This window comes from Pagrus pagrus (assembly GCF_965226575.1).
Source record: "Pagrus pagrus genome assembly, chromosome: 1".
In the NCBI taxonomy this organism is placed as follows: Eukaryota; Metazoa; Chordata; class Actinopteri; order Spariformes; family Sparidae; genus Pagrus; species Pagrus pagrus.
In genome coordinates, this window is record NC_140185.1 from 7,913,714 (window position 1) to 7,940,308 (window position 26,595).

At 41.4% G+C, this 26,595-nt stretch overlaps 1 protein-coding gene across 3 annotated transcripts in view; it reads right to left on the reverse strand.

Moving 5' to 3' along the window:
* phkb (phosphorylase kinase, beta) overlaps positions 1-26,595 on the reverse strand; it is a 109,800-nt gene that overhangs the window by 15,354 nt on the left and 67,851 nt on the right. For all 3 annotated transcript variants that reach the window (XM_084354097.1, XM_084354098.1, XM_084354099.1), the window contains 6 exons: positions 15,943-15,998; positions 14,526-14,619; positions 4,232-4,315; positions 3,309-3,413; positions 1,385-1,467; positions 641-731 (listed from right to left, as the gene is read on the reverse strand). In XM_084354097.1, the coding sequence (XP_084210223.1) occupies positions 641-731; positions 1,385-1,467; positions 3,309-3,413; positions 4,232-4,315; positions 14,526-14,619; positions 15,943-15,998 (513 nt within the window). The remainder of the gene's footprint in view (positions 1-640; positions 732-1,384; positions 1,468-3,308; positions 3,414-4,231; positions 4,316-14,525; positions 14,620-15,942; positions 15,999-26,595) is intronic.

Below are 26,595 nucleotides of genomic sequence, written 5' to 3' on the forward strand. Positions count from 1 at the left end.
AAGCCTTGAAGTAAAATGCACTGGATGTAATCAAACAGTAATGTTAGCTAGGAAGTGGTTAAATGCTAACGTTTGCTAATAGGTAATCAAATGTTTTGTTGTACCTTAAAACTTGGCCTGATGTCTCTCCAGACTTTCACTATCCGTCATCTTTTCAGTTGCTTGTCAATCGGTAGGTGAAACAATTTGTCCGATTCTCTGTAAGCTGGAACACATCAGCATAACATCATCCTCCCATTCAAGCTTCCCACCCTGAGTAAGATGTCAGGGGAAAATGGCCGCCATGTGACTTTGGTGCATGATTAATCTATAATTAAATCTATTAGCCAAATCAACCTATGTTATGTTTACTTGCAAACAGCTATGTAATGCTGAAAGCTACAGCCCTTTTTGCTGATACAAGAGAAACGGGGTCGACTTTGTTTTAAAGCACTAGATCTGTACATGTATCTGTCATCATGGGCCATGTTTTTTTTTTTGTGTTTCTTTAAATGCTGTAATTATGAAAACGTTGCACTTCCCTTTGCGTCCATTTGTAACGATTGACTAAGTACTGATTGTTAAAGGTTGCACCCCTAGAGAGTGATCAAGAATGAGCAGATGAAATAATCAATACAAGATTTCGATCGAATCCACAAACCTGAAGTCTGTCCACGTGAACTTTGACCCCTCCGATGTTGCCCTTCTTGAAAGAGGCCAGCATGTCCAGCACTGGGTTGAAGCGGCTCCCTCTAGTGAGACAAAGGTTAAAATGACTCAGTTTGGTGGATTTCTTCTCGACAGTAGAGCGAATCCGTCCAAAGTTTCCCATTATAATCCAAACAAAACACATGTATTAAATCAAACATTAGCATGAAGTCATCCACACCCTCATTGCTTTATTCTGCCTGCTGGTGCCTTTTGTCCAGGTCATCGTCCGATCAATAGCAACCTTACCGCTATTGACTTGCTTCTAAGGGAGCCCATTGACTCATCCCACATGCTGCAGTGAGGCTGTTTAAGTGTTTGTCTCACATTTAACATATGGCTTTCTGGATAATGGTCAATATTGCTGTAATCAGCCCACCAGCCAGGCTATAGTGATACAAATAAGAAACATTATCACCCAATCAGTGAGCAAACACAGTTGCACCTTGCTGCTATAAAGAGAAATAGTAGACGTAGAAAGAAAAGAGAGGGAGGGAGAGAGAGAGAAATGTTGGATTTAAAAAAATTCACTGTGACTGTCAAGACATTTTGTTGCCAGCTTGAGCCAGTATCAGGAACAGAGAGAGAGATAGAGGGTGATTCATAGATAGCAGAACGAGGAATGATGTGAGAAGCTGTCAGAAGACAGGAAGACAGAAAAAAAGATAAAAGAGCTATTATTGAGTGTGTATATTACTTGATGTTATCCTCGCGGATGAGAACCAGGAAGAGAGGACGTCCCTGCATCTTCCAGCACTGTTTGATGAACTGCAGGGCGTTCTGCACACACCGACATGGACACACACACAAACACACACACACGCAATATTTTGGATTGGTACAGGCATGGTGCTGGTTCAAAGATTTTGGTTTCCACTGTTTCTGAGGATAAACTGAATCATTCTCTTTCTTCAACCTCCAGCTCCCAGCCTTCAACCCTTTCAACCATCCAACTCAGAAAAGTTTAAATTGTGAGGTTTTCTACTATAAAGATGAATTATATTACAAAAACAAACTACACTGACATTTAAAATGTTTTAAATGTGGAATACAATCACAAATACTGCAGTTATCATCGACTGATTTCACAGTCAGTGGAATTTGAATTCTTTCAAATCTAAAGGAGACCCGTTGGGCTTTTTGTTTCCTGTCCTTTGGTGTGTTGTGCCTGTTCAAGATTTTGAAAGTTAAAAAGGTCAAAGTCAACACCAACAGAAGCTCCTCTCTCCCACAGGAAACACTGCTCCTGAAACGCCTCATCAGTAATCTCGTCTTAAACTTTGGCACGTAAGAATTGATTTAGCACAGCGGCTCTGTTGCTATTAGCGGTGCTGGGTCAGGCCTGTGTGCGCTGACTAATCAGAGGAGACTGGGTATTCACCTGTATCATGTACAACAAAAGGTCTCTGGCAGGAAGACCACCATGGCTATCATGATTAGATGATATACAATTTAGACTTCTCGGCCATAAGGACACTCAGCAGCTGAAGGTTTGTCTCTGGAAAGAAAAACTTTTTCAGATGTTTTGAGAATGTTAAAATGGTTATGACTCAAATTCTCTGAATGAAATACAAGCTGTAGTTTTGTTTGCCTGCAAACTCAATCATTAATCAATAAATCTAGTGTTTGAATTGAGTCAGTACTCACAGCGTGTTGGGTTTATATCCAACAGAGTACCATTACTTATTGTTCAGCACTGCCACTTTTTATTGAAAGTACTGAAAGTAAATATGATGTATTTAGTTTACGTGTAGGGGGGGTAATAAAGTTTCCTGCTTTATTCCTTTAGAGGAGGCAAACCTCTAAAGCTCCACTGTGAAGTACAGTAATATATGAGCTTCATTCAGCTGGAAAACTGCTGGTTTAGCACTTGGACTTGTGTTTATTGTGGTAACATTCCGATAATTCCTGCACATGAATTGCTATTAGTATTTAGTGTTATGCATGAATAATTAGCACTCTACCTAATAATTCTTGTGCACAACTTGTGCCTCAAATACTACACAAACAGAAAAACAAAGGTGCTAACTAGAACCAATAGGTTCTTCAGAGTGATGCCAAGGAAGAACCATTTTTAAAATAGCTCTTTGTTGACCCAACTGGGGTAAAATGTCCTCTTTTAAATGGATTTTGTGCTGAATAAATGGATCTTCAACCATTTTAAATCCAATTATTGTGGGTATGTTGAAAAACAAGTACATGCACATAGTTGATGGCTGTTTGACATTTCTTTTTACTTCATTTCTTTCAATTACAGACAAGGTATGAAAGCATTATATAACAGAATTAGTTAAAGTAAGCAATAGGACACAAAAACCTTTAAGACTTCATGTTACATGCTATTTAAGCACTCGATCAATGACTAGGATAAGTGAGTATCAGTACTGGTATTGGGTATCCTATTACTCTAGTATGTGACCTTTCTGTGGCATCATTTAAAATGAGTTTGCAATCAAAGCAAACCAGCTAATATCCTGTCCTTTGCACAAATGTCAGGCTGCATATGTCTCTGGGTCAGACAAACTGAGTATATCTCAGTTATTAAGTCGATGATCAGATTCAGAGTCATTAGCTGTGGAGTCATAGCAGAGGTAAGCTCTAACAGTGTGACCCGGACTTACCTTAATGTCATCAATCAGCAGCATAACATCTTGGGACAAGTAAAAGTCACTCAGATCAAACACTATTGGGTAGCACACCACCGTCTTGCCCAGGATACGATAAATCTGCAGGGAGACACACACACAGACACACACGCACACACACGCACGCAAGCACGCACACACACTATTGCATTAGAAGACGGATGGCTTGCAAGTAGCCACGTATACATTATTCTGGGCAGTGTATAAAACAACCCATCAATCCTAAGGTAGAGGGGACACACAGAAGCTACACAACCACTCCCGATAACACACACCCACACAGCACATACACACAGCTGGTACAAGTCTCCACGCTGATGATGATAATGCCCTCTGGCAGTCTGCCATTTCCGCCATAAATGTTCCATTATAATATTGTCTTAGCAATGCGTTGGGAGCCTTGATTCATTTGTTTGGCAATGTCTTTGTTTGAGAAAGCTGCTATAGCTCAACTTATTTGGTTGTGGTCTGACCTTCATTTGGGAAAAACTGCAAACAACATCGGAAAGAGATATTCGCACACACACAAGCATACACATGAACTGAACAAACACACGCTTCCACAGGCACGGACACACACAAAGACTGCCTGACAGCAGCTTAGCATATTAAAATGTGATAAGTCCTGAGAATAAGCAAAATCTATTCAGCATTCACTGACGCATACTGTATAACTGAAGAAGAGAAAAACTCTTGGAACTGAATATTTTCTGTCTCTGTGTTGAGATTCTGAGCTGTGCTCGGCTTCTAGGAGCTCTGGGAAATATATGGAGATCGATGTGCGGGAAGTGTGTTCAATGTTCACCTGTGACCTGTGCAGGAGGCCAACATGGAGCGTACATACCATGTGTGTGCACAAGTCCCGCTATGTACATGTGTGTAGGTGTATTTGCAAATACCTTGCAGGTCCCGATGCAGCCGACGGGCCTCTCCGGACGCCCACTCAACCCCAGTTTCTTATTGATGGCAAGGAAACGGTACGCCTGCAGAAAGACGCACACGTATTCATAAGTACACATAAACAAATAACCTTGTCAGTAATCACAACATTCACATTGCACGTGATCTGAATGCTAGCACTCCAGCTTTAAGATACTTTTCAGACATTTCCCTGTGATCGTATCTGTGTTGCTTTGGGATTGAAAATACCATATTTGATTTTAAATGTCACACTGCACAGTGCCATTCCATATCGTAATGAAAGTGTGAGTCCATCATCTGCCAGTCCCACTGAGACGTTTCTGTTGTTGCAACTCATAAACTGAAATTACCACCATATGGCAGAACCACCTACTGATATTAGCCCTGTGTAAAGTTATGAGACATGGTGATAATGAAAGGTCCCTGCGCTGCCATCAGCAGCGTGCTTAGCGGACCCGAGCACACCCATGGGCATCGGAGCTGATAACACTGTTGTACTGAGATGCAGAGGCTCATAAGAAGACAAACTGAGACCTAGCTGAGCCCTCATTAGAATAAATAAATGGCTGCATGCTGTTTGATGAGCCACTTAGCATATTATACATATGGAGGGGTATTTTTATATGCTAATCTTACCTGTTGTGCTTTAGTTTGTATTCTACATATGCTGTTTTCAATGATACAATAGGCAGCTTTACCAACAACAATGGGCCTTTTTCTACAAACAGCTAAATAAATAACAGCAGGTTTCTCATTTCTAGCTGACTCCAGGTGATTCTGTTGCTAGCAACAGATTTATTGAGCTGTGGCTAGCTTGCTAATTAACGCTATCCACATGACTTGGTTTGAAATTTCATCTCAAGCTGACTTTATGTATGTTTCCAGCTGACTTGAAATAGACCCTTTCACAGCACTTGTCAAAACAGGCAAAGCACAGATGGACTTTATAACATTAACGATTGCTGAATTCATTTAGGTGAGGTAGTACCAGGGTGCTGGTATTGTGCATGCCCACTTACTGGCATGGCTTACAGGGACACTTAATAGAATGCTGCCATCACTAACGATCACATCTGTGAGTTTCCTGCTTCGACAAGTTAAAATGTCTGCAGTGAAAAGGGTCGATAGTGAAGAGTAGCCTGAAGCTCGTAATGCCATCTCATGTAACGTGTTTGGCTGGAGTTTAAACTTTTCCAAATAAAGAGCAGGACAGACTTAACCATTGTTATGCTAAACTCTGATAAGTAAGTGGCATTGCTGTTTCGAAGCAGAGAATATACTGTACCAGAACCAAGAAACAAAACAGTTAGCTAACAATATGCCACACTTATTACAGCAATTTCTCACATTTTTACTCATTTATTGTTTTGAAAAGGCCACAAAAAGGACGCCACACAACTATAATTCACTGTTCCTGAAATCACTGTTCCTGAATTCCTGATACTTCCTGATAATGGTAATTTTAGTCTTATTTACTGTATCTTCAAAGGATCTTCGTCAAGTCAAGAAATGGTCCTGGAGAGTTCTGGCAGGGAGGGTCTAAAGATGAGCAATTATGGGGAATATAGGATTGAGCATTTTTGGAGCTTGACCCATGGAGTAAAAGTCATATCTCTTGATATCTCTTCGAACATTCCTGTTACAATCTATATCTAGTAAGTCACCCAACATTATGGGAGTGAAATGCTGCAATACATCACTGGAGTACCCGCTTGACAGGTTAAAATATCTACCAGAAAGTCTTTTTGTTGCATGATTGATTGACCCACAGTACACGGCCTGGTTTCTACAATAGTGAAACTGAAATGACATTGTTAAATTACTCATTAACTCATTAAAAAGATGTCTCAAATTTGATCTCAGATTAATGTTTTTTGGGTGCAGAACCACACTTTCCACTCCATCAAACGCTCCAATCCTACTTTCACCACCAGTATTACTATAGACTGAAGGTGGGAAGAGGTCCTTTGTTGTGAGCCATGGAGAAGGTGGTTTATACCTGTCCAATGCATAATCTACCCACACTGTAATTCCATCCTGACTACAGCAGAAGCCCCGTAATTTAACCAAGTCATAAGTCACGTCTCCTGACTCAGCATGCTCCCACAGTCTCAAGTCAGACTTCAAGTATAAAGCAACTTTATGAGCTGAAAAATGTTAACATCAGCAGTGCAGGACGTCGAGTGAACAGAGGCTGGGAGAGAGCTTGACATTAATGCTCGACTCCGACAGGGTTTGGCTCGAGAAGATGCGTTTGGAGTAGCTGAGGTCAGGTTTCAAACGTAATTGGTGGACTGTAATTCTGAGGTGTCAGTCAAGGTGGAAAAAAGTTTAATCCCCTGGAGGTTCAGGTAGATTTTTGAAGCTGATGCAGCTCAAACTCTAACACAAGCTCAAACCAACCACATTGCTTTACTTGAGGTCTTTTGCACTAACTGTGGCATTAGAGATACTGGCGCACAATTATCCCGGTATAAAGAGCAAGACAGATAAACAGAAATCTTTGTTTTTGCAGGTGCTGCAGTGATTACCCAGTCGCAACATCAAAGGGCTCCCCAGCTTGTCAAAACAAAGCGGAGGAAAAGGTCACGGCCTCCTCCCTCAGTCATATCTGAGATGCATTCAGAACAGAAGAGCTGCAGCCGATCACTTCCCTGAGCAGTTCTTTAATGCTTCGGATAAAAGCATCTTACCGCTGTGTTGCCTGCTGTTAAAATGCATTAATTCAAAGATGCAAAGAGAAAGAAGATGGACATCGATTTCTCGGCTCTGTTTGCTAGGACACACTTACATGTTGTGTGTGTGTGTGTGTGCGAAAGAGATGAAGCTTTTGCTCTGTTACATGTGTGAATTACATTTTTTAATGTGTCTGGTTGAGTGTGAAACCAGCGTGCTTATTCCGTTTGTGACAGCCTATAAATTCTAAATTTAAATACCTCCCAATCTGTCCTATCATGAAACAGCATCAGTACACCCACACACTCAAGCGGAACCGCAGGAAATCTGCCTATCAAGCCCTCCATGCCGCATTCTTCCACCTCACACCATCTGCAATTCGCAACGTCAACCAAAAGGTGGTGCTCTGCTACTCCAGTGCGCCTCCTCGCCGGTTTGAACAGGCTGAGCTGAACACAACAGGAAGAAGCGCTGGTTGGACCAATTAAAACAAATACACTCAAAGAAGAAAAGAAACAGTATTTATGTAAAAGGCGAGAAATGTTAATGGAGGATTAAGTGGCGTTGCAAATCACTGCCCTAACAGGCGAGGATGAGACCTGGAGAGGAGAAAAGCCAGGGGAGGTTGGAGGAACCTCTGCACCCAACACTTCCTGTGTGCAGAATACCAATGAAGAAGGACAACAGGCAGGCAGCCTATCAAAGCATCCTTTCATTCCCTCGCATTTCCACTGACCGCAGCACAAACAGCAAGCCTGACAGGTGGGATAATAAAAAGCTGTATTTTACACTTCTGCAGAGGCTACAAGGTGTTAGATCGCACTATTTACTGACAAACTGTTGCAAAACTTTTAATTCACTATAGGGACATTTCTCAATTTCATAGGCGCTCAGGCAGGAGTAGGTTCCTGCACATTTTTACAGCCGCTACTGCCTCAAAAAGTGTAAATGTAAATGCTGGCAAAAAAAAAAAAAAGTGACATAACAGATTTACCTTTACAGCAGGTGCTGTCATCCAGAGGGACTTAAAGTAAGCTCGAAGGTAGAGCTCAGCATGTTACCAACAGCTCAAAATGATACTGTGTGGGCCTATTGAGTTTAGGATTAAACTTTCTGGTTGTGAAAAAGTTTCTGGTTTGCCCCATAAAACGTCTTTAAATGATTTGGGAGCATTTGTTAATGTTTCACTCAATAATATACTGAAATCCTCACATGTGCAGCACATTGAACAAGTTGCTGGTAAAAGATATTGTTCTTCTTGTGAAGTAATCCCCTACTGGCATGACTTCTGAAATCTTAAAAAAAATCTTTTTAGTACAAAATATCATCAGACAGCATTTCCATTCTGAGCTGTGGTGGAGGGATAATAATACACAAAAAGGAATTTTGCATCAAAGCGATTAAGATACTTATCTGATTTAACTAACTCTGCCTGCTAAAACCCTGTTTCAGCTTCTGCTAAATTATTAACTGCATCTTTATACAACAAGGACTGAAGATTTTTGACCCTCATCTTTGTAATCACATTAGGAGGAGATTGCTTAACAGCCAGTGTGAAGAGAAGAAAATGATTACAGCAACCAATAACTCTTTAATTGTAGAGGAAAAAAGACATTTTGTCTAGCTGGATTATATTCTTGTCCATTTAAGACTGTTGGACATGACAACATTTTACTCCACTTCTGTTAGAGGGACTGTAGAAATGCAGAAAGTCACATGGGTAACACACATACACACAAAATAAACTTAAGTTTTACAGAAATGATCTCAAACACAGAACAAAGTCCTCAGCTAATTGTAGCTAAATGCCCCATAACTGTGATGATCAGACTACTTTCTGTGTTCACCTTCAGAAAACTGCAGTAACGTGGGCGTATACTGACCTACAGTTCCTCACTGAGCTGGTGACTAAAGTGTAATTGTGGTAAGACATAATTTATTATATTATGTAGAAATTGGCATTTTGTGCAATTTGGCGCCCCCCCCCACAGTTTCTGAGTGCAACACCACTGTCATAAATACAAACCCCAGGTATCTGTCAGATGTAATGTAGGTGCTAACTACAAAAAAAACTCATTTGGTCATAAAAAACTAACCCTCTCACCGACGCTACATTACCACTACTTTAAAGTGTTACAGACCTACACTCTCCCTGCTGATTGTCTCTTTTGGTATCTCTTGTAACTCCCACGAGTGAAGACAACAAGAGTCTCAACATCAAAATGTCGTCCACATTTAATATCAGATATGAAACCGAGAGAGAGGCCGCTGAAAGGAAGGCTATTTTTGGGGGAAAGCTGTGATTTGCAAGGGGATAAGCTTTAGGGTGTACGGGTGGGAATAACACATTGCAAAATGTAATTGCCACTCTCCCATCATCAGGCAGCTGTTGTCAACACAATCAAACGGCTTCGAGGGACGAGGTGAGGTGAGCAAATGCAGCCCGCAGCATCCGAGATGGTGGTGACTCCGAGATAAACAGATTCTGTCGAGGAAGAAACGTCTGGCTGGGGCTCCGGATTTAATATTCCGCACAGCGCTCGCTCTGACTCAGAATTGCATATCCATTTGAGAGGCTGAGCACCACGTAGCAGAAAGAGGCAGAGGGGAGAGAAGGAAAAAGTAACAGGTATGACAGTTCAGAGGCAGATGATAGACCTGGAGGGGAGAGTTGTTTGGTGTAACGGACACAATGAGGGAGGGGCAGGGTGTAGGCCCAGAGGGGAGGCGGAGGTGAGAGAAATGGATGTGACGGATATAGCAGGAGATGGACAGAAGGTAGAAAGGCCAAGAGTAAAGAACAAAGCACAGAGAGATGACATGATAGGAGAAATTGTTTGTTTATAGAGGGTTGCGTGAAGAATAGATGCCACATAACAAACATGACAGATAAGGGAACAGAGGCTAGGGAGTGAGTGATGGATATGACAGAGGAGAGACACAAGAAGTGGAAAATAGCACTTCAAACAGACTTCAAACAATACACATGCAGATAAGGGACAGTGCCTAGAGGAGGGACCAGGGTTTGAGTGAGTGATACGATGGGAGTGAAACAGAAGTTGGGAGGCAGGTACTGGTTGTTGTCACAGATATGACAGTACAAATGGTGTCATCTGCTGTAGACAAGAGAAGCAAAGTCCCCCTTTCCCTGATACAGACAGCGTAGCTCGGCAGTTAATAATGAAGTAATCAAAAAAAATGTGACGCCCAGTCTCATGACAATATTCACAACCACAAAAGAGAGGCAGTATAAGGTAAAGTCAGCTTTTATTACCCATGTAACCTTCCTTCTGGAGGGTTGTGTTTCAATAGATGGTCTTATCTGTCCTAGGATAAAATGTTGGCAGTTAACATGTCTGTGAACCAATCATTTGTTCACCTTTGTACATGTCACAGTCTACATATTATATTGACATTTGTACAAAACGTGTCATATCACATTCATGTTGCATGTTTATGACCCAACTTCCATATCAGTAGGTGAAGGGAATGGGGGTGGAGTTACAGGCTATAAGGCTACCAAGCCACTGACCACAGTTCAAGACTGTGTTTCAACATTTGTACGTGTGACAAGAAACGTAAAGTTGCAACATGTAGAAATGTAAGGTTTTATCATATCTGTGGTTTGCCAGAACGTACACAGCATTGAAACAACGTTTATTCTGGCAATTGGGTTTGTCTAACGACTATCTTATGTTCTCCTACTTGTGCAACGAGTTATGTTCACATGTATAAAACAGAGTTTCAGTTCATAAATACTAGGTTAATTACTTTAGGGACATTTGCTACTTAAAGTTGAACCTGAATGAACCTGATAAGGGGTTTGAAATGATTTGGTTTTGATGAGCAGATTTTCTGGTGGATATAGAATTCATAAAACTATTTTCAATTCCTTCCCTCTTGTTGCGAACACAAGATATGAATAATGAATAAAATGAATAATAAGCCACGTCAAGGATTTTTTAAATTTCGAGGTGTCTGACAGTGAATTTCAGTTAATGTTGCAGTGGGGCTGCGACAAAACGATAATGTTTGAGAGTATAGCATTAGAGCTAGAGATGTAACCATTTTACCTCAATAAATTGTCGCTGAACACCTGTGATGGCCATGACAGTGTATTTTACATAAGAAAGTCAAAGAAGTGAACTGGAGAAAAGATTCAAGCTTACTGTAAAGTAAAGTAACTGATAAGCAACAAAGGCAAAAAACAACGGGTAGGAAATGTTTGTTGGACAAAATAATGTATAGATAGGGTGGCTGGGAGAAGGGTAAACAGTAGATTGGAGAATAAGGCTGGAATACATTATGTTTTGCTTATCTTTCACAGGTGGAGTAAGTATCATAATGCCCATATCTTTTGGATTCTTTCAAAAACCATCATGTATTTTCACAGATCTAAAACAGGCTTTTTCTCTGAATTCTTCACAGTTTTTAAAGTTACTCGGTTTACATCCAGCTGCAGCTTACAGCTTCTTTATATTCTCCTCAGGGTCTCCTCAGTCCCAGCAACACATCTGCTTGTTTTGACCTCCAAGTATTCAAATGCAGAAGTGAGACAGTTGTTACGGCGATGATGGAACCATTCTGAATATCACAAGTCAGAATTTTGGATTCCTGTCACTTCTGACAGAACTGCCTAATGTGCCCTTTTGGGAGCAAAGTTGGAAGCTGCTGAGCTCCATGCATCTCCAATTTGCCTGAGTGACACAGTGACAGCTCTTCCATTATACTGATTAATCAATTTGAACAATCACTGTTCGACTGATCAATCACGTCAGCCAATCAGCAGCCATGCTGTGATTGATGAGGCAAGAAGGAAAATCTTAAGAGCAGGAAATGGTGGACTGACAAGCAGATGGACTGACTGAGCCAAGCTCAAGCCAAGCTGGAATATTGATAGGTACAGTAACTACTGAAATGCAATCAGTGAGGTTTCAAATGAACGTTGGCAAAACCGCCTCCCTTGAACAGTGATTGTCCACTCATAGCTTAGCAACTGTAATTAGGAACAGCAGGTCTCCCGGGATTACTCCCCATGCTGAAGTGGTGTGCATGGGGCTGTAATAAGAGTGATGTATACATGTAGTATATTTGTGGGATAGTGTCTTTTTTCCTTTCCAAAACACAAAAGCAAAACTATAAGGAATGGAATAAAATGTGTGTCCCTCTGCTCTTGCCTAAACCAAAAACATTAACATACCTAGCTACTTAGTTGTGTTCAATTTTAGTGTAATATTGCATTCTTTACAATGCCAATAGTCAGCATTGAGCTAACTACATTATTATGTGGGGTTACAGGTTACGTTACAGAAAGCTCAGTTCAGGACTGGCACATCCACTGCGTGAGAGCTGGTGTTACACTGATCACAGATGATAGCCTAACTGCTATATCAGAGTTTGAGTGTAGACCTGCTAATTTTGGTTCTGTCCTACATGGCAGGATCACATGAATATAAGAAGAAACTTCCTTCATCTATCACAAACATTGTGATAATTTAATCTAAAGGCTCCCTGTGTCAGCGTTGGAGTGCACACAGACACACAGAGACCCAATGACCTCTGAACTCAAGGAAGGAAGAATGTCAGGACAGACAAGGAACAGAACCAAGAACTCAAGCCTCTTCTCACCAACCACAGAGAAATAACAACTTTGCTTTCTCCTCAGGTACAGACCTGGATGGCCAACGCCCTATTTTAACTTCTTATTCTGTTATTTGATTAAATCATATTATAAGTTCTTAGTGCCTCCACTAGTTCTCATGATATGTCAGGTATATTGACAACAGAATGGGTGAGTTATAGAGGCCATTTCTCTCTCCACACAAAGAAATTCATTAGTAATCATTGTGGTCCCTCATAGTAGCGCCACAGATCTTCTTTCTTCCAAAACACTCCTGAGACTATTAAACTTTAAAGGTCCCATATTATTCTGTTTTTTCATCAATCACCTAGCTGTCAGAGGTCCAACAACACTGTATTTGAAATGTATCGCCCCAAACCCATCCGTGGTCCTGAATTTCAGCTGTCTAAAAGTCTCTCAAGTGAGCTCTACTGAGAACAGGCTGTTTCTGTGCCTGCACCTTTAATGCTAATGAGCTCCGCCTGTCAGCGCCTGCCTTGCCTGCTACACGCCCCTCTCAGGGAGAGGATACTGCTTACGCTAGCGGTAGCATGCGCTAATGTTTACGGTGAAGTATCGCTATGGCTCGCCGAGATGCTGTCGTTCAACCACACCAGTTTGACCCAGAATCGGACCCAGAAGGAGAGGCTCAGAAAAATACAGACTCTGCGGCTGCAGCAGGACTCCCCAACACAACCACCTGGCTCCCATCCCCCACTGACCTGCAACAGGTAACATCTAAAAACAGCTAGCGAAAGCTGTGTTTGTCTCCAACACAGTCTCCAAACTCTTGGACACTGTTCGCATAGTCTCTGTCTCCAGTCTGCACGTTTCCAGACTTTTTACTGTGACAACCAAGCTCCCTCGTAAAATTATTAACATTAAACTCGCTTCAAACGCCGTTGCATAGCGGACCGAAAGCGGAGCTAACTAGTTAGCCAATTTCAAGCTGACTTCACCAAACTCGTAGGCAACTGTAAATACTATCAAAACGTGGCGACGCTTACCTGTGGCTCGGGTGCTGTTGCTGGGTCCCGTATGGTTGGGACTGATCCTTTTACGAGGGTCAGTGTCGAGGCGTTAGACGTTGATCTAACACGTTGTCGTTAGAAATGAAACACAACCACTGTCTCTTCTGTTCTTCTGTAGCTGGGACAGAATATAGGCACCTATGTTGACTTTTACAACCAACAACAGAGCAATTTGCGTGTCTAGCTCTGAGCGACGACATTGCGAAACACTGCTATCTTACCACTGGACACACCGAACTTCATCTCGGATGAACGCCCCCTCTCGGATATCTCCGGGGAGACGGGGGAGTGTTTTAGCGCAGAGGAGCCCGGCCTATGAAAATCACTCCTGTCGTTACGTAACGTAACTGAATCTGAACAGCCTGTAGGAGCCCCGTTTTACCAGTGGGTGGGCTGCAGAGACCATGCAGGACACTTGGTAGGCTCAGGGAGGACCAGTTTATATATGTAGAGACCAGAGAAAACGTGTTTTTCATAATATGAGACCTTTAAGCAACGTGCCTCATGGTACTTTCAAGAACATTTCAGGTGTTGGCTTGTCCACTTTTACTGAGAGCAAAGTAAAGCTCCAGAATGAACTCTGAACTGAGAAGAAAGACTGTAACGATTCTTCTTAATCTTCTCTTTTTTATCTAATTATGTTTCTGACTTTTGAAGACTTGAGACAGAAAGGCCTCGTCTGAGCCTGGAGTTATCAGCCTGAAGAAGTGAGTCCAGTCGCTTCACTGAACCTACAGCTGTCAACATTTGGCTTTCACCAATAAATATCCTGATTTAGTTTGCTGTATTTTTTTCTGAACTGTATAATTGTAAACTGCATATGCACAGTCAGACAGAAAGCTGGAATTACCAATAATAGCCTACCCAAGGGCGGTGGGGCCCAGTAAACAACTTGTTATCTTGGTGACTACTGCCCGATGCATGACCAGTGTGTGTCTGTCTTACCTTAACCAGCTCCTTCTGAGGCCAGATCTGAATGGGCTCCACCTGCTGGGGTGTCTGGGTCTGAATGCCGTAAGTGTTCAGAAACACCTGCAGTCTACACACAAACACAAAGTTCCAATATTAAGTTGACTTACATATAGATAGTCCTAGCCATATAAATCACACACAAAACTAATATTTTATTTTTTTTAAGTTATAAAGATGTTGATGAAGGTTCTCAGCCATCAAGGTCACGGTAATTCTAAGTGCTGTATCACAGGTAACTAACAACTCCGAAACTCAGATCTGTAAGGACACTCCCACTCAGAGTTTAAAAGCCTCCCTTGAACAGTATAAAGAGTGACAAGTCCGTACAAGGAGGAGATCTGGGATGGACGCTTAGGTCAACCAAGCACAGGACTTTCATACAGGAGACCACTCTTTGTGTCCAGTGTGAAACTAAAAGTTAGTGGTGAGTGATTTTTCAAGTTACTAACAAAGTGAAGTAACATCAGGTACATAATATAACTGCATTTACATAGGTAATGTAGGTACTTTCATAACATTACGAAGTAACATAAGTAATGTAATTTGAACACAAACCACCACATTTTCCTAAACCTAACCAAAGTGTGACCGTACGATTCAGTGGTCCTGCATGCCTGTCACTGGTACGCTGGTACAACGTTCAAGTTGTTTTGGGAGTCAGTGGCAGTCAACTTATTCAGTCATTTATGGATTCAGTCACTTATGGATTTAATTTGTATGTGACTATACCTTTCATGTTTAGAAAAGCTGGGATTTCCCCTTATACTGTGCTGTGATTCTACAGCAACTGTTGACCTTTCTGTCTCTGCCTTTATCTCTAAACCAGCAGCTTTGAGCCTATAGTTCTTGAAGCTATAGCTCTGTCAATAGAACAGTAATAAAAACTTCTGTCCTGACAATCTTTTAAATGTAACAGTCATATAAATTCGATTGTAAATCTTTATCTATCATGAACCTATAGCTGTTATGGAACCATACTGTATATTATAGAGCATAATAAGTGGACTGCAGTGAGGAAAATGAAGCAGTCCTGATGGGGACTTACCAGCAGCAATAATTAAAGCTACAGGTTAACAAGCTTCACAGAGTCGTTTGACCCTGTTTGACACACATACAACCACACTGTTACACATGTAACCAAACCTGCGCACAAACACACTTAATCACACAAACCCACGTACACAATGAGAAGAGTGACAGATGATGGCAGAGGTCAGGCAGAGCTCAGGCAGAGCTCTGGCTTTATGAGCTCACCACAATTACAGCACTGAAAGCTGAATAGGAGAGAGGAGCGGAAAAAATAACCTCGCTTTATGGCCTGAAAGACATTAAGAGACGGGCACGCACACGCACACACATGCACACATGCACACGCACGCACACACATTACCTTTGGCTCTCTGCTACCAGGGCCACATGAATCACCACATCATTCTCGATGGGACCCTGTGAAAGAGATATAAATTGTAAATTGTAAATCACATCTCTGCTACATGTTGCATCAGTGGTTATATTACCATTATATGGTTTGTGTATTTTCTTTCTTGACATTCCCAAACATTCCTCTTGGCAGCAGTGTAACAGTCCACTGTAAATAATGCAAACCTATTAAACATCTCACAGATGTTTAGATCCAAGTGCTCCTTCTGTTATCTCTCAATCCAGTCTGCACACATCACTCAGTTCACTCAGGGTTTTGTTCAATATGATTAATGTTTGTCATGTTCACTATCATTGGGTAGTTGTTTTACATTCTTGCTTTTGTTATACATTTTTTTCCCTTGCTTTTGGTAATGCTGGTCATTTAACATCCGTGCCAATATAGCAAAATGATTTGAATTTACGTGTGTTTGAAGCAGAGGGAGACAGACAGTGGTTCCAATCAGAATTCAGCTCACTCCCTCATAAAATGACAATGTAGCCTCTGTTGGCGCTACCTCTGCTCTCATACAATTTAAATGGAAGTTAATCTCTGAATAGCCAACAAAGGTTGATGAGCGATGCGGGACTGCTGTGCTGGGAAGGAAGTACCTGGGAAATAAGAAAGATGACGGAAATGTAAAAGAAGTAACACTGATATTTTCTCGGCTTTGGTACCCACACAGTGAGATGAGTTGAAATGATGTGAAATGGATAGGTGGGGTACAGATAACAGGAAGCAGAGCAGCATGACATTTATGCTTATTTTTGTCCATAAGGGATATAACACAAAATCAGTTCATGATTTTAAAGACTTATATAGTAGTAAGTGAACATCACTGTAATACATAATATGTTCAGGAGAAGTGACATGACTTAAGTCAATAAGTCACTGGGCTATGGTAAATTGTGGTCGATATTTTGCATTAATTTTGACATGTTATAGACTATATGACTGAGAGAATAATCCGATCAATAATCAGGAATGACAAAATCATTAATTGCTGCCTGATAATATGGCATGGGGTTCCATATTATGAGACATCAGATGTTAATCTAATTTTCACACTGTCCATGCATCTTATTGGTTAAGGTTTTGTAGAGTTGATGTCAGCAATTCCAATGTCTAAGCTCTTTACACAAATTTAATATCAAGTGTGTCACAGCCAGATTTTGTTGTTGGTGATTTGATTTGATGTTATTGATGATGCTTTATGTTTTTCTTAGTGTTTATAAATCTGGTGTCGTTTAAAGTACCCAAAAGTTAGACTTGAGTTAATAATATAATGTGTTACAACGTTACTTCTTCAAAAGTGAAAGTCACCCATATGAATAGTACTTGAGGAGTATCAAAGGTAATTTCCTGGCAGTAAATGTACTCAAGTATCACAAGTACAAGTAAATTTTACATTTTAATAAATATAAAAACATTTATTCGTGAACTGTATACTACATAAAGAATGCTTTCTAGCAAGCCATGTCACCTCAAAATGAGATAACATCAGGGAAGACAGAACTAAAGCAATAAAAAACATGGTTTTTCATTGCTTTCATGCGGCCCCAGAAGCGCATCAAGGCAACACTTACACTAGCAATACTGCATACAGACAGTAACAATTGTCAACAATAGAGCAACATATCACTCATGCTGCCTGCAGTGTGAATGCAGGGTGAGAGATGACATGAAAGACAGGGAGAAAAAAGGGATCAAAAAGTCAATTCAGAGGTTTTCTCTGCAGTCATCTCAGACCTTTTGGGCTTGTGGACAATCAGATAAAATCACAGACAAAGAGACATCACAGTTGTTTGTCTTGTAGTGGAGCACCTGAATACATCACACAAAATGAATCACATGCAAATGAAGCAAATACGTTGGAAAGAGACAACTTGAATTTTATATTTTCACTCACAAAAGCCAGTATTGTGTTTTTGGAACGGAGGAAAATGGAACATGCCTGCAACCAATTATGTCGAGCAAAGAAGACACTCTTATTTTTTATTCCCTCTTATATTTATGTGCCTGTCGATGCCAGTCAGTTTAAGTGTGTGACCATATTTCCTTCATTGTTTTCCTCACACTTTTATTCACAATAGGCGTATGAGTGTTAACAAGGTTGCAGTTCTCTCGTTTTCTGTTCTTCTTTCCTATCCGAGAGTTGAGTGTATTGTTATATTTATGCACATGTAAATGTCTCCCCGTATGTGTCCTTCGGTACCTTTTATCCTCTCATTCATTGCTTGTAAAAATACAAATATGTGTAATTTATCCGTGTGCACTAGTGAATTGTAAGCAGAGATGATCATCTCCAGCGCGCTGAGTGGCGGTCTATTCAGGGCCATTTAGAAAGCAGGCAGCAGCATGTGACTCACAGGAGTAGCGGCCTTTCATCTTGTTCTCATTGTGAGGATGCGCGCACACACACACACACACACACACACACACACACACACACACACACACACACACACACACACACACGCATTCTGATACATACATGTACACACACAGAATAGGGCAACACTCTTGCACATGAAGGCACAGGAGCACTGACACTGGCATGCACAGATGCTCAGATTCAGAGTCAGTCGCAGAACAGGGATTGACACACACAAATATACACACACGCAGAAAGCTGGGAGCCATTTTGTTCAGTCGATAAGAGCTGGTTTTAGCCAACAACCTCGTTACCATAAATCAGAGAGTAGAGAGCGAACGCAGAGATGGGGGTGGCTGAGTAGAAAAAAAATACAGAACACAAATCTCTCCTGATGAATGGGGGAGCAATGGCTTCTAAAATGCTGCAATGCAACTCTCTCATTAGCGCTGGTCTCTCAGCAGACAAAGGACTCATTTGGCAAAGGAGAAGATATGGAAATGCATAATGGAGACACAGGAAAAATGTACTCCCTCTCACTCTCATTCCCTCCTCCGTGCACTGCAATCAAACCTCGGCGACACGACTGTGCAACCGCAGAGAGGACAATGAGATGAGTCTTCAAATGTCCCTTTAAACAACCCGAAAAAACAATCACTGTAGTGTGACCGAAATTGTCTGTCTCGAGTCTGACCGAAAAGCGGAGAAGGAGAGATGAGTCGTTCCACCAACGCGGCTCTGCTGCAGACTGCTAAAAAGGAAGTTAACAAATCATACTGGACCCTGGATGTACCCGATGCTGCAGCCACTAGTCTGATTTGAGCAAAATCTCAGGTCCAACAGTTTAAAGTCCTCTGTAGTACTCCCTGGAGTTGCATTTCAGACTAATAAATTGAACACAGGTAAGTAAAGTTGTAAATCAAAGTGTTAAAATACATAATAAAATGTATTGAGATGTCTAAATAGTGAGGCAGATATGATGAAAACAGACATGCTGTTTCAACCCTTACTTTACCCTGAGAGCGGGCATGCATGAGTACAATTTTTCTTGCTATGCCGTCTCCACCTACGCATTAAACCTTTAAATGCTACAAGATCAATCAGTTTCTCCTGGAGAATTCTGCAGGAAATTACGAACTGCAGTAGAAAAAGACAAGGCGGTGTTGAGTAAGCCACAGAAACAGATTGCATCACCTCAACATGAAATAACTCCTGGAATGCACTCAGCAAGATTGATGATATCTAACACTGTACAGTAGTTTCCAGGAGGGGACTTCGCTGTTGGGCAAACAGTATGGATTCAGCTGCTGACAGCTAAAGGGCATATACTGAATAAAAAAATATAAAACCAACATCACTGCTGATACCTATCACATAGGAACTTGGAAAACATATCCCATGTTAGAGTTTGTATAAGTGGCTTTGTATAATTTGTCCACAAAGACTCTTCCTAATAGGTCAATAATTAAATAAAAAATATATAATCCCTCTTAATTTAAGATCTAAATCAAAGTTAATGACAGCTATTGACATACACTTTATTTGAAAAATGCTTTTGCTCTCTTACCAAGAATTAGAAGAGAAGATTGATACCACTTGCATATCTCTCTATAATGCAATAAATGGTTAATTACAGCCAGCACCCTGTTAGCATAAGTTAGCATAAAGATTAAAAACAGAAGGAAATAGCAGTGACTGGCAAAGAGATAGTCCAGTGCACAAATCCTGCTTAAAACCATAAATTAACATTGAGTTTCAGAGGTGTTGGCAGTCAGAGTTCTTTAGCTTTGGACAGAGTGGAGCTAGCTGTTTTACCCTGCCTCCAGTCTTTACGCTAAGCTAAGCGACCACTCTCACCAATCTAGCATTGTTTCAAGGCCCAACAGGCTGCTGTTTGAAGTAAAAAGTAGTAAAAAGCTCTAAAAACTCTCTGCCGGCCTGGCTTCCTGCCCACTTCAAACAACTGACATCTGACAGCATTAGCTAGAGGACAGAGTGGACGGTTTAGAAGGTAGCTAGCAAGTTAAAAGGAGAGTGAAGAATGGGTATAAGTTGATCGAGGGTTGGGAGGACATGATACAGCATTGGAGGCAGGCCTCTGTTCATCCCTATGAATGTTGCTCAGTCATGCATGATCCAAAAGAACTTCCTGCTGTAAAGACATTATCTAATACATGCATACTGCACATGCTCTATGAGCCACAGCACCCACAGAACAGACTTCTGCATCCCAAGCCAGTCGACTACCATCGGCAAATGAGGACGGGGATAAAATAGTTAAATAGTGTTGCTCTTCGAGACATTTCAGATGTTTGTGGACTGAATTGATCAAATTCTGACAGTGAGAAGTCATTTCACAGGGGTTGTGATGCTCAAACTCACAGCTGTTTCTTTCGCGATCGAAGTCCATGGGGAAAAATATTTTTGGGCCAGTGTGCATCAAGTGAAGATGTAATTTTTGGGGTTTGAGCACTATTTCAAATTGGCCTCAAAAGACTGCTGCACGTCCTGGGGGCTTGGTGGACACGAGCATGACTCCAAATGGATTCTGAAGTTGCTCCGCTAACTGCTGGATGTCTGAATAAGACGCTTTTTTGTTAACAAGTTGTCTTTATCAACTTTAAAGACAATAAAAGTCTTGTGTTTACAGCTTGTTTCTGCTGCCCCCCGAAAAATCTATAAGTGCAGGCGTAGGCGTATAAACTACTGGATGTAACAAAATGAGGTTTTCCACAACTTTAAAAGTCTTTTAATAAATCAGTAGGATGTGTAGAAACTCTCTGGGTCGTATAGCACTGTATGTTTCAGCTTCCAACTTTGAGTGCTCTTATGTTATTGAACTATTCTTACGAATGCATAACACAGAATATCAAAGATGTGTTCTCGAGAGGGAAATCCAGCTCACCAGGCCAGAACATAACATATACCATAACACTCTACACAAGAGGATATGAGCAGGAGTAGACTCCTCGGAGTTTGCCACCAACAGAAGTCAGGCTCTGTTAGCCTGGGGTTTAGGGGTGAGACAGACAAACATCCTATTATCAATGCAGGCACCCTGCTACCAACCCCTGCAACTGAACCAATCATTAATTAAATCATCGAGTACCACTGAGTTTTGCCTCAAACTTTGAATTGATATGGAAATAAGATTCATTTATTCATGAATTGAGTAGAAGAAAGCTAAAACAATGCAATGAAGTATTTAATATTAGCTTGAGACCCCTTGTAGGAGGGGTGTTTGAAAAACAGATGTAGTAGGTCATCAGTGAAGTGTGTGGTTAGAGCTGGAATTGGCAGGTGGTGAGAGCTGAGCAGAACTTTGAATATGGAAATGAAAACAACAGAAACTCAGCAAAACCAAATTCAAAAAGGTTCACTGGTTCCTCCTGGTCCCTGATGGAGAATCCTGCAGACTTCGGTCTAGTCCAATCCACTATATTTTGAAATCATTTTACCGAGAGCATGAATCACAGCACTGTGCGCTGTATAAAGAGGTTCAATCAACAGTCACTAACAAAATGATACACTATGGCACTTTACTCACAAATAGGAATTACATAAGTCTGTGCCTAAAGGCACTTAAGGACATCTATCTGCAGCCAACACAAAGGGCTGCAGCAGCAAAGGGACATTTGTCTACACCTGGAAAACAACAAGTCAGCACTTCTGCAGTCACAGACCTACACTGAGCATTTTTTTTGTCTGGGCCAGTTTTTTTTCTTTTTTTAGATGATAAAGCTTCCTTTATTATTAAAAACATGAACTAGACACGCAGTGAAGGGTCATATGTTTAGCCAAAGCTTTATCCTCAACATTGTGTTTTCCTAAAGTAGACTGTGACCATTTCAGAACATAAACGATGGTCTGGAATGCCTGTTGTTGGTACTGTCCAATGGTAACACACTGTATGTCGTTATGGGAACAGTCACATACTGTGTGTTCTTTTGGGAGTCATTGGCAATTGACTTGTTCAGTCTTTAAGGTGTGAGGACGTGGAAGAAGAGTATTGATGTAGCTCAGGTTTAAATCCAATATTATTTAGCTTTAGTTAGTTGTCAGATCAGTTAGTTCTAATTTAATTATCTTAGTGGCTGGTTAAGGAGCCTCGCAGTTACAGTCCACTTTGCATTACATGGCCATTCTTTTCATGTCTTATGCCATCTGTCTTTCTCACTGCACCTGAGCTTGAGCATCACAAATGAGTGCTGCTGTCCTCAGGTCGCTTTAACCACTGACGCAAGTTGTGTCTTAAACACCATGATACAATGTGACGGAGTCAGGCAGCTGCTTAAAAAAATAATGCAGAGCTACAAAGCAGGTGCAACGACTAGCAGAGGGCAGAGATGGAGGCAGAGAGCTGTGATCTTATTTGTCTTGTCTCTAGTCTAATAACACTGTCTGTTTCCGCTGTGTGTACCAACCTCAGGCACTTCTCTGCGACAGGAAGAACAAACACCGCTGTTTACCTAAGTGTGCACGAGCAAACACAAAGAATGACTAATGAAAGAGGAACATTAATAAATTGAGATGGCACACATCTGTCACGAAATCCAAACAAATTAGAAGAAATAGCTCCTTGACTCTTCATCTGTGCACCGTGAGAGGATAGAGACACACTCTCCTGGAAAGAAAGAGACGGAAAGAGAAAATAGATGCTGTTCTAGTAAACTCCAAGCACGTGCTTTGCATTGTATATGTCGGCTTCTTTGAACTGGCTGCCGGCTCACTACTACTTGACAACTGGGATAATATATCATGTGAAAAAGTTAAAGTTTGGAAAAGGAAAAGGATTCCAGCAAAAAGGCACAAGCGGCCACTGCCCTGGCACAAGAAGCAAGAAATCACAATCCACACAGACAAAAGGGTGGATAAAGGCAAGAAAAGAGGTGTTGAGATGGGACAAATTGAGACATGCTATTAACAAGGGCTTCCAGCTGCAGGATGGCCCGGCTGTGGCCTGCAGCAGGCCCGGCTGCTGCGTCCTGCCCCTCAGAGATACGGCCGCGCAAAATTTGACAAAGTGAAAAGCCATTTGGCAGAGAACGCTGCTGTGAGTCCCTGCAGAACAGAAATGAATTTCAGCTCCGCTTCATTTTACTTTTCCCCCAAAATTAAAAGCACTGAGTTGTGACACGAGATGAGTAGTGTGTCTGAGATCTTTCTCTCCCTCCCTTTTTTCTTTGCTCCCTCCTTTCACTCCTTCTTTGACATCTGTCCTTCCACCCTTCCATCCTAACTTCCTCATTTCTTTATATTATTTCCTTCCTTGAAGCATCATTCCATCCTTCCCTCTTTCTATCATACTCTCATTCTTCTTTCCTTCTTTCTTTCTTTCTTTCTTTCTTTCTTTCTACCCCTTCATCCCAAAAATTGTTTTCTTCTTTACTTCCTTCTTTTCTGTTCCATCTTTCCTTCTTTTTTCTTTTTACTTCCTTCCTGCCTTCCATTGTTATGGCCTCCCTTGTTTTTCTTCCCTCTCTCCTCCCATCTTTCTGTGGCTCAATCATACCCTATTTTCTTCTCTCCTCCCCTTCATCTTTTCCCCTCCTTTTTCCTTCCTTCTGTCCTTTCTTCCATCTCTCCATCTTTAACCCAGCCTTTTCTGTCTTTGTGCTTTTTCACCTTGTTTCCCCTCCATCTTTCTATCCTCCTGTCCTTCCTCGTCTTAATACTTCCTTTGCTTCCATCTTCCAGCCCTCCCTTATATCTCTCTTCTTTTATTCTGTACCATCTTCCCTTCCACATTTCTCTCTTTTTATCTTCTACTATGTTACACTTTCACTACGTCTTCGTCGTTCCTCTCACTCTCTCGGTTTCAAGGTTCAGAGGCAAGCCATCGACAAACAGACAACATTTCACACAGAGTCAGATCTCAGCCAGTAATACTGTCAAAACTCAAACACAGTCACAGAATGATCTGAACCAGCAGCCGATTTATGTACACAGCTGTACGTCTGCAAATCAGGTAGCTGACGAAGCATCAGCACATCTGATTAATGTTGTGTACTGAAGCGAGACCTCATGAATTTATTTGTTTTTTCCATGATTGCATTTTTAGATATTCTTTTCTCTCAGCTCCTTCTTACAATTTAGAGACCATCTCTGAACAGTAGTGAGGGTTCATTTATTTCAAGTGCAACAGTTCAACCTGGCATCAGGGCAAGGGTAATAGACCCTCGAGTCACTGTCACGCTTGGCCTTGCCTACCTGTGAAAACAACACTCTCTTCCTTGGTCATGTAAGCATCACTGAGCAACTTTTGGTTACATTTTTAAAATAACAAAGACTAATTGGTTAGGTTGAGGAAAAGATCATGGTTTCACTTAATATACTGTAACTACTCCCTGAATACAGTCATTACCGACTATTGGCTTCACACTGGACTCAAACTCTTGGCCTGGGTGAAAAAGTCCATGAATACTAAACACCTGACCGTCCCAGACCTCCTCCTTTTGTGGACTTTTATACTACAATCGTTCGTTGCTGCGGTCATTATCGCCCCCTGCTGGTGCTGCACCTTTGGGCCTAGGCGAGGCCGACAGTCACACTCACACTTTGTCCCCTAATGTGTTGGCGGGTCTATTGAACTCTTTAACGTGAGACGGGGCTGAACAATTTGCTGTAGAGGAAGATTTGGTAACATGTTACAACACAGCTGTTGTTCAAACCATCTGCTCCATCAAGTGGTTTCCAGTTTCGCCAGGCTCAAAAACCTGATGTTTTGGATGGCGATTTTTGAAATTATTAATTCATTCCAAAGAGATACTTTTATTCTGTACCTTTCCACAAGCTCTGTAGATGTATTATTTATGAAAGAAAGGATTTGTCTACATAAACATGTGGTTTAGAAAGCATTTTATTGTTTGTTAACAGCAAAGTAACAATGAACAAAAGTTTAATTAACTATAAATTTACCATTTATTAATGATGGTTATTATAAAGGGATACCTAATATTCTTTTAATTGCCTGATGTGTGTGTTTGAAAGTAGAATACATGATGCAAGAAATACATTATTAGTGTGTAAGCATAAAGAGGGTTGAAATGACAGGGGGAATGCAGGAAATGTATGTGGGATAAGTGAATGTGCATTTGGGGACTGCTGATGTGTGAGCGTTGACATATAGCCTTGATGCTTAACGCTGCTGTGGATGTCGACTAAGCGGAGATAACAGGCTCAAGGTCGCGCACACACACTCACACACAATTTCAGTCCTATTAGAGCCAAATGTCCTGTTCCTCTCCTCCAGACAAACGTTTACCTGTGACTGTAACAGCCACATGGTGATTAATAAACTGACTAATTAAGAGTTTTTATTTCTGTTCTGGCTTCGTATTGAACCATTTAAATCAAAGGTACTGTTAAAAATACTTGAAAAAAACAGAAGCTGAACTGAGTGAGACTCGGCGACGTTATTTCAAGGTCAGATCCCTCCCAGTGTGTCGGCTGGCAAAGCGCAGCGCGAGGGAGGCAGCCTCAAGCGAGCATCACATCACAAAGGAATAAAACATTCAAAGTCTGTCATAAAGTTGAAAAGCAAGCGAGGGAATTTATCCACCACCAAAAAAAAAAAAAAGGAAAAAAACTATTTGAATGAAATATATAATCCCTTCTTTTCATGCCCCTGCTCAGACGGATGACTCCAGGCTCCGTATCGTCCTCGGGAAGTTGGTCTCTATGCAGCTCAGAGATTCATAGTTTGATGACGGTATTTCAAAGTGTCAGGGGTTTAGCACAAATACTTTGGGAGCGGGGAAAAAACATAAAAGAAATGCTAAGTCATTTTCAATCCGGGCTGTGGGAGAGGAAAATGTCTCTTGTGTACGTTTTTAAAGTTGGATCTGTTCAAAAGGTCATGTGGTGGTAATAACAACGGGACCGTGGCAAGAATCAGTCGCAGCTTAAAATTGAACACAACCGGAGGAGGGGGAGGTGATGAGGCTGGAGTGTGATTTTGGGAAACGCATCCAGTCTGTCAACACGCAGGAAAAAGAAACAGGAAGAGCTGGAGATGCAGAAACCCGACAGAGAGGGAGGAGGAGGAGGAGGGCGGAATCACCTCAGCAGAGGAGAACCAAGTGAAGAATTGGATTGCACGCTGCTGGCCGGTGTAATTGTAAAGGCGCCCGAACTGAGAAAGCGATACATTGCTCCCCGGACTCGGCTCAGAAATATTATCCTCTGCTGGAGAATCCTTATGAGCGAAGCAGCAGAAGAAAAAAATCAATTGATATTTAAGGCGGACT